The sequence below is a fragment of the Bombus fervidus genome, chromosome 5, assembly GCF_041682495.2.
Source record: "Bombus fervidus isolate BK054 chromosome 5, iyBomFerv1, whole genome shotgun sequence".
Lineage (NCBI taxonomy): Eukaryota > Metazoa > Arthropoda > Insecta > Hymenoptera > Apidae > Bombus > Bombus fervidus.
In genome coordinates this window covers 18,806,899-18,822,352 of record NC_091521.1, presented here as the reverse complement: position 1 = coordinate 18,822,352, position 15,454 = coordinate 18,806,899, and the positions used below count along the sequence as shown (strand labels likewise).

General features: G+C 29.3%; 4 protein-coding genes across 4 annotated transcripts; 2 read left to right on the top strand and 2 right to left on the bottom strand.

Moving 5' to 3' along the window:
- Window positions 1–610: 610 nt before the first annotated feature.
- Shv (DnaJ heat shock protein family member shriveled) lies at window positions 611–3,017 on the bottom strand. Its single transcript, XM_072004569.1, has 4 exons — window positions 2,860–3,017; window positions 2,136–2,520; window positions 1,516–2,071; window positions 611–1,430 (listed from the first exon to the last, which is right to left on the bottom strand). The coding sequence occupies exons 1-4, from the start codon at window positions 2,952–2,954 to the stop codon at window positions 1,366–1,368; spliced, it is 1,101 nt and encodes a 366-aa protein (XP_071860670.1). The 5' UTR covers window positions 2,955–3,017; the 3' UTR covers window positions 611–1,365.
- A 442-nt stretch (window positions 3,018–3,459) lies between these two features.
- On the top strand, window positions 3,460–11,011 carry Als2 (Amyotrophic lateral sclerosis 2). The gene is made up of 14 exons (XM_072002880.1): window positions 3,460–4,098; window positions 4,161–5,483; window positions 5,562–6,128; window positions 6,737–7,106; window positions 7,195–7,396; window positions 7,548–7,728; window positions 7,814–7,980; window positions 8,075–8,184; window positions 8,260–8,471; window positions 8,542–9,099; window positions 9,196–9,372; window positions 9,439–9,607; window positions 9,673–9,855; window positions 9,943–11,011. Exons 1-14 carry the CDS (start codon window positions 3,758–3,760, stop codon window positions 9,988–9,990), a joined length of 4,608 nt encoding a protein of 1,535 aa, XP_071858981.1. The 5' UTR covers window positions 3,460–3,757; the 3' UTR covers window positions 9,991–11,011.
- A 718-nt stretch (window positions 11,012–11,729) lies between these two features.
- On the top strand, window positions 11,730–13,479 carry LOC139987089 (corrinoid adenosyltransferase MMAB). Its single transcript, XM_072002967.1, has 4 exons — window positions 11,730–11,865; window positions 11,943–12,034; window positions 12,627–12,996; window positions 13,064–13,479. Exons 2-4 carry the CDS (start codon window positions 11,958–11,960, stop codon window positions 13,295–13,297), a joined length of 681 nt encoding a protein of 226 aa, XP_071859068.1. The 5' UTR covers window positions 11,730–11,865; window positions 11,943–11,957; the 3' UTR covers window positions 13,298–13,479.
- A 537-nt stretch (window positions 13,480–14,016) lies between these two features.
- Sbds (SBDS ribosome maturation factor) lies at window positions 14,017–15,228 on the bottom strand. Its single transcript, XM_072002965.1, has 2 exons — window positions 14,834–15,228; window positions 14,017–14,657 (listed from the first exon to the last, which is right to left on the bottom strand). Exons 1-2 carry the CDS (start codon window positions 14,962–14,964, stop codon window positions 14,030–14,032), a joined length of 759 nt encoding a protein of 252 aa, XP_071859066.1. The 5' UTR covers window positions 14,965–15,228; the 3' UTR covers window positions 14,017–14,029.
- Between the last annotated feature and the right edge of the window lie 226 nt (window positions 15,229–15,454).

The window sequence follows — 15,454 nt, the reverse complement described above, 5'->3', positions numbered from 1 at the left end:
ATCTAACTAGCCTTCAACTCCAACAACTATCTTCTTATGATCGTATTTTTTGAAACCTTTATTAGTAACATTTGTATATTGTATATGATTTTCCTAAATTCACATAGAACAATGTAACTCGAATACTTACTTATTATTTCTGTTTCACGTTTATGCTACAGATTTATATATCTGTGCCATAAAAAAGCAGAAAATAATTTATTTATTATTTTGAGACAAGAGAAACAGAAAAGCCACATTATCGGTCTAACGATGCCTGTCTTAAGATATTGTCAAACTGGTTGATCATTCGCTTAAAGAGAAAATGAAACGCGTATGCGTATATTTTTCGATAGGACCATGATATCGTTCAATGATTTTGGTTCGATGCAAATAACTTCTTTTACCTGTGCTAAAACGAGATGAATGCAAGCTCGATTGTTCAATGGTCGAATACAGAGTTGCATAGAATTAAAACCATCGTAATAATTCGTAATAAAATGTTTGTGCACTAATTTTTAATACGATTGTAATACGAATCGGTGACATACTTGAGATAATTATAGAAATTCAACTATAAATTAACAAAAACTACAGGTAATTACATAGGTAAGTACATTAGAATTACGTATAAAGATACAAAAATTATAATTTATTTATGGCCTCCTTTTTATGAGAGATTTTAAGGTTGCTGTGTACAAAGCAACAAAACGTTACAACATACTGTGTTGTATCTGACGAAAGAATTATACTTTAATTTTTGTAAATGAAGTGTACGCAGAGGTACCGAAATAAAACCTTTGTAAAGTATAAACTAATGTACAATTTAATGTGAAACATTTTTAATAAATATTTGAAACGCAAGTTAAATGATTGCATAATCCTTTAGAGTTATTGATGACGGATGGTGTTGTACATTTTATTGCGAATAATGTCAATAGAAAAATCGTAATACAATACTTTATTATTGGATACTAGGTCCGATATTTAAAAACATTTTCATCGAGTATCTCTCACTGTTTAAATGCAAAATTTCTGTTCATGTAAAACACTCATACATCACGCGCGCGTGTTGAACGAAAAATAACTTATTTTGTTAAATAAACTGCACAACCATTCCTGACATCCGCGTAGGTAATTGGCAATAATATATATAACCAGTTTCTTATAATCAAAGAGGAAGTACGTGTACTTGCGATGGTTATTATGTTTGCTACATGTATCCATTTCAACTGACCTGACGGTTGGCTACCAAACCTGTTGGTATCCACGTTTCAAGGAAGCGAAAGCACCACTTGGTATAGAAACACACTGAGTCAACACACGCACCTCGGTTGTATGCACATTTTATACTGTCACTTTGTACATACGTTACACTTAAAGTTCTTAATTTCCCCTTATTCCGTTATAAATTCGACTTACAGAATCTTGTTGTAGTAGATTTTTTATTTCTGCGTAAAGGGTAAAGAAAGATTGAACAAACACAAACACAGATCGTGTTATATGTCACGAGCGTTATATGTTAAAATAACTTACCTTCTTTTTGAGTATCCGTGAATTCTGTCTCAGGGAAAGCAACATCGAATGTAATATATAAGGTGCCATGAAGATTATTATTCTCGTAATTAGGCATGCCTTCTCCTTTTTTCCTAATACGGGCTCCCGGTTTGGTTACTTTATCCCTCTGAATAGCTACTTTGTGACCATCTAAATGTTCTATATCCATTTTAAAACCTATTAATGCATCCTGCATAGATATAGTAACATTTGTATATAGATCGTCACCGATTCTTTCAAAAACTGGATGTGGTTGTGTTCGTATTTTTAAGATTAAATCTCCAGGTTCCCCGTCCAAATGTGGTTCACCTTCTGCTATAAATTTAGTTTCTTGTCCATCTACCATGCCAGGTTCTACTTCAACCTCTAATACACGTTCTTCTGTAACAAATTTAACATTTGGACATTCTGAACAAACCGATTGTTGCATCATTTGAAATCTTCCATTTCCTAAATTGCGAGTAACCAATTCTTGTCTACAATTACACTTTCTTGTTCCTTTTGCTGCCTTCGTAACTGGCTTATTTCTTGTTATCTGAAAGATAAACAATTTTGTAAGTCCCGTTTACGTATCTTCTCGATTAACTATAAAATCTTACCTCTATAAAATTTCCACTATATAATTCTTCTAAAGTAACTACTAAGTCCATTACAATATTAGATCCTTTAGGTGTTTCTTGCTGGTGATGAGATTCTCCGCCAAAGTGGAAGCCAAAATCACCAAAGAAACTTGCAAATGGATCAGCATTATTCATCATACCATCCTTTTTCAAACATTCTTCTCCGCATCTGTCATACATTTCTCTCTTTTCATTATCTGACAGAACCTCGTAAGCTGCACCCAGATCTTGAAATTTCTGAGAGGCATTCGGATCGTCTTTATTTTTGTCAGGATGTAATTCTTTTGCCAATTTTCTGTATGCCTTTTTTATCGCATGTTGGCTTGCTGTCGATGGTATGCCTAAAATGGCATAAAAATCTCTCCTGTAAAGATATACACATACTTTAATTCCTATTTCTAATCTATCATATACTATAAACACTTCAAATTAGCAGTCTAATTTGTTAGATCATCAACATCAATTATATGAATGTATCACTATACAAGATTGTAATACTTTTTTAATAGAATTCTTAACGCAAAAACATAAATAATGAAGTCAGTCTACAAACGTACTTTAAACTTTATTTAATCCTTTTCATATTAATAGCTTCCGTGGATGGTTTACAAAGTAAAAGGTTATAAAGTTATCATAAAGCAAATATCTTCGATATTGAGAATAATTAAATTTTATAAGCATAGACAAGGTTCTCTCCACTTACCCTGCCACAGTTAGAATTACACATATTACTAAATTTATGAATAAAGACCAAATCAATTTTATCGCTGCCATTCTAGCAGACGTTACAACAAACATCGGAGCTTAGGATCGTGGGTGCTCCTGATTGGTGGGTGCACCGAATTCAATTTATCCGACTTTGATCGACGATAAATGAGTTTTTAGGCGCGTACATATTCAACGAAAATGTTTAGATTTAACGTTTAGCAGTAAAAAATGATTGGTTGAATTTGACACAAGTATAAGATTTTTTTATACTTCAGCACTATTTCTAAAAATATAAAACAAATTTCCAATAAACTTAATCCTTTGACACTTAATTATATATTTTATTATTATAGATAAATCTTTGATTCCTATTTCCTGGATGAATATAATAAGTATTAGCATGCAACAGGTGAAATGTTATGTAAAATTGTTTTAAAATTATTTTGCTTTAATACGACTGGCAGTACGAAGATTTCTAATATTTATCGCACCTAAATCTTATTTCAATAAAGTTAAATTATTAATATTCATCATAATTCTACTGAAAACCACACTTAACAATAAAAATCTACTCCCTCCCCTACAATATAGTAAAATGATCATGTGACAGATCATATTGGGTATCAAAGTGTCAGTAACAGTGTAGCAAAAGTAAAGTGTACTATACAGGTTTGTGGTACGTGTTGTTAAACCAACTCTCGGTATTGCAATAAGGAAATCATTAGTTTAATCATGTCAATATGTAAATTCCCTCGAGTACTCTTGCACGAAAATTCAGTGAAAGGGATTCAGTCAAGAATCACATGACGAAAGCATTATTGACTAAAAACACTATCCTCTAAAATAAGATATCTCTAGGTTATGCATAGTTTATCTGTCAAACATCCTACAAAATGGAGAAACACATGCATTTATGGAGAGGTGTTGATAAGTTATCATACATTTTCGGTGACCAACCAAATGGCATAATTTGTAGACTGGTTACCATTAAAGATCACATTTTTGTAGCAACAACTACTAACAGTCTATACTATGGAGAGGTATCATTTTTGGAGAACAGTCCTCCGTCATTGGTTTTCAAAAGGGCTCAATTTGATGTGATCGATATAGCATCCAATTCGGATTATTTATTTATTGTAGATAATAATGGACATGTTTTGAAAGTAAATCCTCAGGATATGAGTGTAGCAGATACAATAATTCTAAAAGAAGAAGTTAAATGTTGCAGTCATGGGTAGGTTTCATAAAATCTTTATGTATTTTTACATTATACTCAAATAATTTATACCATTACAGATATAAACAAGAAAATGAAATTGTCAAAGTGAAATCAATAGCTGTTAGTGATCAAGCAGCGTTATTTGTAACAGAAAATGGACAACTTTGGGCTAGTGGAAATCAATCTCAAATAGATATTAACAGTGCAGAGCCTAAAAAGGTCAAGTTCTTCGAGGGTAGAACTGTGTCCGCTGTTGCATGTGGTTCAAACTTTAATGTAGTTGCAGTGAGAAAAACACCAAAAGCTTTAAAAGATGATACTGACAGCGAGAATGAATTAGAAGAAGAAGTTTTCGTTAATTCATGTCCTCAGTGTCTCAACACTGTGCTGTTAAGTCCTACAAGTCTAACATCATCAGATACTTGTCCTACTGGACTTCATGTACAGCAATCTAGCGAAGATCACTCAACCAATTCTATTAGCGCTTTATCTGTTGCTAGTAAAGAACAAGAGATTTCATTTGCCGAAAACAGTAAAAAGGAACAAATTTCTGAAGTGGTAGAAAATGGAGAACTGTGTGCCAATAATCCTGTAGATTCTGAAAAAGAAGAAAAAAGGAATGTTATTTTTATAAATACAGAAGCTGCAAGGCAATTCTTAACCAGACAATTATCATGGGTTTCATCTTATGGAAGTGTCAAAGAAGATATACCTTTAGATAACATTGAAAAACCGACTAGACTAATAAAACAAAATGTATCTAATGTAGCTAATTTAGTATATGAAGGAGTGAAAAACGTGGGAGGTAAAGTTGTTACATTATCCAGGCATATGAGTGGAGGTTCAGATATAAATGAGTTTAAAGATGATAGTAGTGAACATTTGGAACTAGGAGAAGAATATCCAAAACCTCCTGCTACCAGTTTGGCACTCAGTTTACGCTGTGAAGAATTTCCTTGGTCATCAAGTACTGGTTCCTCCGAGCATGAATTGTCTCAACAGGGATTAAATGAAAGAATCAGTACATTAACTCGTACTGGCAATAGTATTCTATCTACTGAACTTTGGACGTGGGGTGATATTCAATATGGACAATTAGGAACAGGAGATATTGTTAAACGCTCGCGACCTATTTTGGTGGCAAAACTCAGTAATACTGGACTTAGAAAAATTTCATGTGGTGCATTTCATATTCTTGCCCTAACTCTAGATGGAAGAGTTTTTGCTTGGGGCAGGAATAACCATAAACAGGTGACATTGGAATCGAATGTGTATCAGAGTGCACCTCGTTTATTTACTACGAAATTATTTCCAAACGAAAGAGCTAAAGACATGGCAGCTGGTAGTTTTCATAGTTTAGTTATGATGCATCATGGTTTATACTTTATTGGACAGTCAAGGTAAATAATTTAATTATGAAAAGTATCAATAAGAAATGAGAGTTCAATTTACTCACAAAAGCTATCATGTGGTTTCAGCAAAACTGGTGAAATGTTCCAACTTGATATTGAGACAAGCAATAAGTGCAGCCCCCAACAAATTTTTAGCTCTGGTAACTACAGTTGCTGTTCTGTGATAAATGAACCTAAGATAAATATCTCTGAGGATTTGATAAATGAACAAATCTTCTTGGAAGAAATATTAATTGTTTACCAAAATTTAATTAGGCCATTCCAGAAAAGAGGAGGTGCTATGCAGGAATCAAATGTTTATGAAACATTATGTCGATGTTATACTGAGTTATTAAGTTTCAGTGTATTAAATGTTATTAGTTTATGGGATTATTTTAATCATATTGGTGAAGCATATGAAGTGACAATTATAGCTAATGTTGAAGAATATATTACTGTATATAAATATTACTTAAATGCAGTGTGTGACATAATTTCTTTGAGTGGATTTACATATATTGCGAAAATAATTGAAATACCACAAGTAATAACAAATTTATTTATGGATAAATTAAAAATTAATGAAACTAAAAAAGTTGCTGATGAAATTACAATTACTATGGCATTACAACATCCACTACATAAATTGAATAGGTAAATATATCTAAATATGTATTGTTACTTATTTCTTATCTATGCTTTGAATAACTTCCAGTTACATTTTCATTTACATTTGCATTTATATTTTACATTTTATTTAGCAGCCTTACAACCTAATTGTCTTAAGGTACATATCCACTTAAGAGTAAAACTATCGCGAGTTGTTCTCAAGAGTATTTCTCTCGTTAATTACATTGAGAGCAATTATCTGAGTCACTATCAGATCAGATTCTGCTCCTCTTCCTCCACTTCCGCTCTTATGCATTTCATCTTTTCGCCCACAATCTATAATCTCCTCTTCATTTCTTCTCTTCTTTCCTCCCAGTAATATTTATACACGTAAGTGTAGTAGCTATCATTATTTTTTAACTATTAAAAATTGACAAAATAATTATAAGAAAAGATTATTAGTTTACAAGAGGCAATGAATTTGCTGCCTCAAAAATAAAAATTATTCTTTATGTTATAAAGGATCGTTTAAGGAATTATATTCTTACATTATATCGAACATATTTAAAAAATTAATATTGCTATAAACATCCTATATATAATAGTGATTTACTATTTTCTTATTTATGATAACAGACATCATCTTTGTACAGATATAAGAATATGGTTTTAAATTTGATGAAATGTAATGGTGCAAGAATGGGTGTAGAACGATTACAAGAAGCTTTAATAAAGTGGGAACAAATATGTGATGATCAAGAGAAACAACAAAAAGAAGCTGAAGCAACTAAATTATTTTGGGAAAGTTCTGGAAAACTTGGGGACTTATTAAGATTTCCTGATAGAAGACTTATTAGAGAGTCACGAGCACATCCTTTATCAATACTTAATTGTGGAAGATTTTCTACGCATTGGTTTGTTTTATTAACTGATATATTTATCCATGTTACTGGTACATCTCATGTGGTACATCCACTTAAAACTCTATGGGTAGAACCTTTACCAGACTCTGAAATAGTACAAGTATGTTAAGTAAACCTCTTTGGAATTCAAATATAAATGTATACATTTACAAATGTGCAATTTTTGTATTTGTATTTCTATGTTTTAGAATGCTATATCAGTAGTAGCTCCAGAGGAGACATTTGTATTATATACTCCAACACCTTCTGAACGAAATGAATGGCTGTATGCTTTACAAAATGGCATAAAATGTAGTCTACAAAGAGTTATTGGACATGTACCTCCAATAGTACGTTCTAGCTCATTCTCATTCACTAAACACAGTGTTTTCAAAGATGCAAAATATACTGGTTCGTATGTCGTTAACAACAGTATTGTATCTCACGCGTTTTATATCATATTTCATATTTTGAAATTATAATACAAATGATGAATATTATGAAGATTCATAAATATACATATATGTATATGAAAAATACTATCTTTTATTTTGGTACATAGGACGCTGGTTAAGTGGTAAGCCGCACGGTTCTGGAAAATTAGAATGGTCTGATGGACGAAAATATGCAGGACAATTTCATAAAGGTATTATTCATGGTACCGGTAAAATGGAAATTCCATCACAAGGTGTATACGAAGGACAGTGGAAAGATGGTCAACAGAATGGATATGGGACGATGAAGTCAGTTTTTAAATAACAATTTAAATTCTAAGCGTAAATAAAATAAAATATACAATATATAAGAAGGTAATGTAAAATATTCTAGATACAATAATGGAGACTTTTATGAAGGATATTTCAAAGACGGATTACCACATGGTCATGGTGTTAAAAAGGAAGGTCATTTTATGGCATCTGTAGCATCTGTTTATATTGGGGAATGGGCTGCAGGTGTTAAACAGGGATATGGAATTATGGACGACATTATGACAGGTACTTATAACGAGAATTACAAATCGTTGTTCTAGTAAAATTAAATCTTTATAAATAAGTATTGTTTTATTGAACAGTATGTATATTATTTTAGGCGAGAAATACTTAGGATCATGGAGTAATGGTATGAAACATGGTTGTGGTTTAATAGTAACTTTAGATGGTATTTACTATGAAGGAGTTTTCATGCAAGACGTTTTAACGGTAAATAATTAAAAGTAATTCAAAATTTGGTAAATATAAACCCAAAATGTTGAAATAAAATGCTTATGTTAAAAGGGTCATGGAGTCATGGTGTTTGAAGATGGTACTCATTACGAAGGTGAATTTAAATCAGCTGGTATTTTCTATGGTAAAGGTACTTTAACTTTCACTAGTGGTGACAGACTAGAAGGTAATATGAATGGTGCATGGAATGAAGGAGTAAAAGTTATTGCAACATTACATATGAATAAAGCTAGCGGAAATATACAAACTAATTCGAAACCGACGTAAGTAGTTTACTGTGAGCAATATTTATTTCAGCGTAATTTTAAGTTTATTTGTTTTTATTTAATACAGATCTTTTGGCAAATTATGTGTATCACCAGATCAAAAATGGAAAGCTATATTTAGGCAATGTTATCAACAACTTGGTGCATCTGAACCAGGTTCGAAAGCTATAGGTATAACTGATAAGTCTGCAGAGACACAACGTGTTTGGCAAAATATTGCTAGTATAATAACTAAGTCACATCAAAAAGCTTTACAACGAAAAAAGCTTCTGACAATTACTAGTATCGGTAAAGAGAAAAATAACGAAGTAATTGATGAGTTGGATAAAATTCCTTGCTTTGGGAGAGATAAACTTACAATTCTAAGCTATAGAGAAATTCATAAATACTTGATTAAAGCGTTTGATAGCTCACTTCACCCATTAGGAGCGCTTTTAACAGAAGTCGCTGCTGTATATACAGCTACGTATGGTGGTGTAAGAGTTCATCCTTTATTACTCAGTCATGCTGTGTCTGAACTTCGTAGTATCACATCAAGAATATATGAAATAGTTACTCTGTTATTTCCGGCGTTACCCCGAGGTGGTAAAGAATACGTATTAGAAACAGAAAATGAAGAAGAAGAGTATGTTTTCATTAATTTTCTATATAATTTATTATTTATTTATGATAATTATACAATATCATGTTCCATTATTTTAACTTTGCACTTTGTTGTTAGTCAAGTTATAAGTGCTGCAGCAATACTTCATCCAATATTGTTACCTCGCGTGCATTCAGCACTTTTTGTACTGTATGCTTTACATAATAAGAAAGAAGATGATGCCTATTGGGAAAGATTAATGAAATGGAACAAGCAACCTGATATAACGCTAATGGCTTTCTTGGACATCGATCAGTGAGTAATATCGTTGAAAATATAAAAATGACAGTGACTTTATTAAATTTTAAATAATAATTTCAGAAAATTTTGGAAGAATACAAACGTAATAAATTTAAACGAAAACGGACTACCGTATCAAAGTGAACCGTACTTTAGCGAGGCAATCGAAACATTACAACAATTGAAAACCACGTTTTCTCCGTTAGAAAAGTTATTAGTCGTTAGGAATACATTTGAACAAATGACACAAGTAAGCTAGCTTCTTTGCTGTATATTTTTATTTGTTTGTTAAATCTCACATGATTTTTATAATAGGCAGTTCAAAAACAATTGGGGACTACATATTTATGGACAATGGATGAATTATTTCCTGTGTTTTGTTTTGTTGTTGTCCGTGCCAGTGTATTACAATTGGGCAGTGAAATACATTTTATAGAAGATTTTATGGAGCCTTATTTACAAAATGGAGAACTTGGAATTATGTTCACTACCCTTAAGGTAAAATATTATATTCGCGAGAAACTCTATATAAGATTTTAGAGCTTAAACAATATATATATATATATGTATGTATATATCTTTTAGGCCTGCTACTACCAAATATTACAAGAAAAAATTAATGTGGGTGACTGAAGATGACATAATAATTTTCATAAATAAATAGAATTATAAAATATAAAACAAGTTTCAATGATAACTTATTATAATACATTATTAATATAACAAATAAATAAAATATATGCATTCAACTCGATAAAAAGGTACCTCAAAATCTAACATTTAGTTGAAATAATATAATTTAATAAAATGTTAGACATCATAAAATGAATTTTGTGCATTATGACTATTAAAAGTGATTAAACTTACTTATTATAATTAATAAAAATAGAAACTATAATATGTATGAAACAGATAGATTGTCAGGTCGTAATAATGTAAGTAGTAAAATTACATATCATGTTCTATAAAAGTATTAATGTACAGTGTATATACATTTAGAACGAATGTGAAGCTTTATTTATGTTAATTTTCTCGTTTCCAAGAAGGTAAATATACAGTAAAAGTTTGTAGGAACAGCTATACACTTGAACATTTTGTTATAATTTTAAATATCACTGCATTTTAAGTTGAATTTTAATAAACATTTATTCATTACTATTGTGTGAGATTGTTCAAAGAAAACTTAGAAATATGTAAAGAATACTATGCTATTATACAAAATGATTTTTTGGTATTTCTACAAATAATATCAATACCAATATGATATAATTCTTTAATTCATCTAACTGCCATAAATATCACTTAATAATATTATTATGTAATAATTTTTCTTAATTCTGTTATATTATTGATGTAATGAACTGTATTTAAAAGGCATTAATTGAAAAATTAGTGTCAAATGATATACCTGTGTTATATGTTTTGTAGTTTTTAATAATAACTACATTGTGATATTTTGTGCAATATCGTAAACCTATACATGCCATAAAAATAGTAATATAACGATAATAATGATTAGAATTTTATGTTACATATTGAATATGCATTTTAAATGTTTTATGCCTACTATATATAGTTTATAAGTATCTGTATCAAATGAACAAAATTGTATGTTTAAAAATAGCAAATACATTTAATTCCGTATTATAAATTACATATGTATTTTATAATTTTACCTTAGAATTTAAATACACAAACATAATTCATTTTACTATAATATAAATTTCCCAATTAAGTAATCTTAATAAATCAGTTATTAAGAGACAATTCTATTGCTTTCTTTTACTAAATTTTATTTATTATTTCATAGCCTTATTTTGTATCGGATTTCCCTTTTTTTCTTTAAATTCTGATTTAATCAAGTTACCATTTTGTACATTATGAAATAAAATATTTCATTCTGTAAAATTTTTAAATGAACTCTTGTTTCACCAGTTACGTACATATGTATGTATGTATGTATGTAAGTATTGTTATGACTATAGATGATTCCAATTATTTATTTAGGAGTTTTCCAAAGCTAGAAAATGTGATAGAGACAAAGAGCCCATAATAAAAATTTAAATATTTAGTGAAAAGTTCTGATATTAATCACTCAGGAATTTACCGTTTGTCGTTAAAACAATGCATGAAAATTTTTACACATCTTTTAATTGTCACATAGTTGATAAAATTTTGTATACATGCAAATCAGGCAATTTAAATCATACAAATAAAAAGCGTTTCAAAAGATAAAATGTTTGCCCGTGAAATCTGGTTGTTTTCTTCTTACATACTAAATACATTTTTCTTAGTTATATATTTTAATACATATTTTGATATGTGTATTTTCTTGGAATAATTCTTTAAATTCGATTCATACAAATTTTTTTGTAAATATATATAATCCCTTTATGCAGTATATTTAATCAAAACTTTTAAAATTCATCTGTAACGCGCAGGTTTAACCAGCAGCATGATCACAAATCGCGAAGTAACTTAACATCTAACGATTGATATGTCGTTATCGTTATTCTCTTACTTTAACTAAAACTGTTACGCTTAAAAATACATACTATATTGACGTAATTACGTTTATGTTATAGATATTCATTATAGATATGGAAGTAGTCAGAAATGTATGGAAAAATCCTGTTTTGTTGTATAAAACCGTCTTACGGGCATCATTTAGAAATAGGTATTTATGTACATGACAAATGTTTAGTATAACCTGAATCTTATTTTATACTTTATGATATAACATGTATTAATATCGGGCCATAAAATATATATTTTATTGTGATATTCTTTTTCTTATTATACTTTAATAGCCTTTATCATAATATAAGTATAAAATCTTAATTTGATGTTGCATCTAAATATCATAAACATTAGTCTATAAATGTTTTATAATTTATTTTTATCATCAATTGCTACATTAACAGATTTGGTATATTTGCAACTTTTATATAGAAATTATTTGTCTTTATATAATCTATTCCTTTTGAAGATACGTTAATATATTCTTTTTGGATTATACGCTAGGAAGCTATAAAAACTGTCAAGACTTGTTATATGTTCCTTTTGTTTATTATATATAATGAAATATATTTTTTAATAAATCTCCTTACTTTGTCATTGATAAGAAAAAATGTAAAAAACATTCTGTAATAATGAATTAAATAATGATTTTTTAGCACATTCACATAAATGTAATTCTTAATAAATTACAAAAGGTATGTATAAATAATTAGCAAAGGTGATATCAACATAAAATTGTTTCATTGCAGTAGCAGTTCAGCATCAAAAGTAACAAAAAAGGAAAACGTTTCTATGCGAGACAGCGATTTACAATTATCAAGTATAGACACAGATATAACTACGCAAAATGATGTAACATTTAATGCTCTTGTTTCAACAGAGGAGTTATTAGCACAAATAGGGTTGGCAAGGGAATTTGCAACAGATAGTAAAGTTGAACATCCTTATGTTGATAAATTAAAGAGGGTGCAAATGATTCTGTTTGATTTGAGTCATGCTATATCAAAACCGATACCTGGAAAAGCTAAAGCGTTTGAAAGTAAACATATTAATGATTTGGACGAATGGATAGCAGAATATGCCAATCAACTACCTCCCCAGGAAACATATATTATTCCGGTAAAAAGAACATTTCCATCTTACACTTTCTGTTAAATATCTTACATTTCATTTTATATTCTAATAGGGTGGTGGTAAAGCTTGTTCTATGCTACATTCAGCAAAAGCGATATGCAAACGTGTAGAACGAAATGTTGCATCTTTGGTTCAACATGGCTTATTAAATAAGGAAGCACAAATATATTTAAACAAATTACAAAACTTTCTATTAACAACCTCACGAATTGCAGCAAAGTGTGACCAACGTACAGAAAACATATATATTCCTAGAGTAGAGGTTGAAAAAAATGAGGATAATTGAATCATAGACTTTATCAAAACAAAAATCTGTAGACTATTTCCTATTGCTTTTATTGTAAAAGTAATATAAATAACCGAATACTTTACACAAATATTTTGCAATATTATTTTTAAATATGTTTTTAAAATAGGCACATTGTAAATATTCTATAATGAGAAATTATAAATGTCAGTTATTGATTATATTGTACTACTATATTACTATATTATATTACTATATTATTATGTACATAGTAATTGATTAATATATTAAAGTAGTTTATATATAAAGACTTAAAAAAAAAAAAGAGTTAAAAGTACAGTATAATCTTAAAATATTATACAAAGATTTTTTGATGTATTGTCACATAAAGTGGTCACTTTCATAGAATGTTTTGTTAATTCTAAATAATTATATACGATTTTTCATAGAATGTTTTGTTAATTCTAAATAATTATATACGATTTCATTAAAATACATCTGTTTATTTAAGTGACAAAAATAAACTATATCTTTAAAATTATATTATATATACATTAATAGATTGCTAAATAGAAATTTATTATTTTGCAACAAATTTTTGTTGCTATATATATATATATATATAGATATATATATAGTAGAAAAATATTTATAGAAAAAAATATTGCAAATAAATACAGTTTTAAATTTAAACATGAAAATAAATTACATATATACAATATATATATATAATGGTTAAAGACGATAACAACATTCGATAAAATTAATTGTTTATTCCAAAACTTCATCCCCCTCGACAATTTCTTTTAAATTAAGTAATTCCAATAATCCAGAACCTTTAGTTTCGGATGTTACTAATTCATTTATCTCTCTGTAATGTCCAGGATCAATTAAACAAATCAAATTTAACATTCCGTTATTCCATTCTTCTGTTTCTAATTTTGTTATTGACTTTACTATTTTATCTCTTATCTTTTTAGCCTCCTTACCTGAGGCTGAAACTCTGAGTCTCATTTGAGCTCGTTCTAATGGCATTATAGTCTGTAATTGAGGGATTACATCCAAAGCTTGCTGTTTTGCATTTCGGTTTGGCTTTACTGAAAAATGTACATCCTTCATGGCTTTTTCTATCATAGTTACTGTATATGGACGTTTAGTTTCTGGATTTATACATTTGTTAGCAACAGTTGTGGCAATATCTTTAAACATAGAATCTAAAGCCAAATGCCGTTCTTTGTCAGAAACCTGAAGTTCTCCTTTTGTGAGAATCTCTTTACAAATTTCTGTCTGATCATCCGTACCAAAAGCTTTTACAAGATCTTCTTTCTTTGCTACTTGACCTTTCGAAACGTTTATAAATACTGTATGTGTTTGTAAAACTTCATCGATGTCTTTTTCTCTGAAATGTAATTCTGTTATTATGATTGATAGAAAATTTAATATGTACTGTGTACATAAAAAGTGAGTAAGATATGTTATAAGGACAAAATATATAGGTATAGGTTAGATGACAAGAACGTACAATACAAATAATCTAACGTACGTTTTAGATTTGATCATCTGATAAAGACTTACAGTTTATTTCTCCATGAGATAACCTTGTTCCTATAACAAGCAATTTCAAATCGCTTTCCTGCTTTTTTCATACGAACCACGGCAACGTTGGTTAATCTGATTTGATTTGTTGGTGTAAAAATTTTCGACATTTTTGAACAAATATAAATATAATACTGTCTTTTAGTATAAGAAATATAAGATACACAATTTTTATTTTACGTGTAATGCGATCTTTATGTATAACTTTGACATATATCGCATAAACGTTTCCAATGCGGTTTCGACCTCTCGATTTATAATCGATAACTGACATATCCAATATTGAACTCTCTTTCTAATATCGATAAACTTTTGAAACATCTTAAACGCACGAGTTTACGCTACATATACGCAAATCAGTTCATAATTAATTTTATCAAAGTAACAGAACACGCGAGCGCGACGATAACAATGTTTTGTAAAATTTTATACAAAATCGTCGATATCTTATAAAAATATGTGGATTATATATATAATATATAACGGCCAGTCTACGCATATATATAGAAATATCTTTTCTCAAATATAATTATAGCCATAAATAAATGTAAACGTAACAAATATAAATTTGTCAGTAGTTACAAGAAATGTTATAGAAAG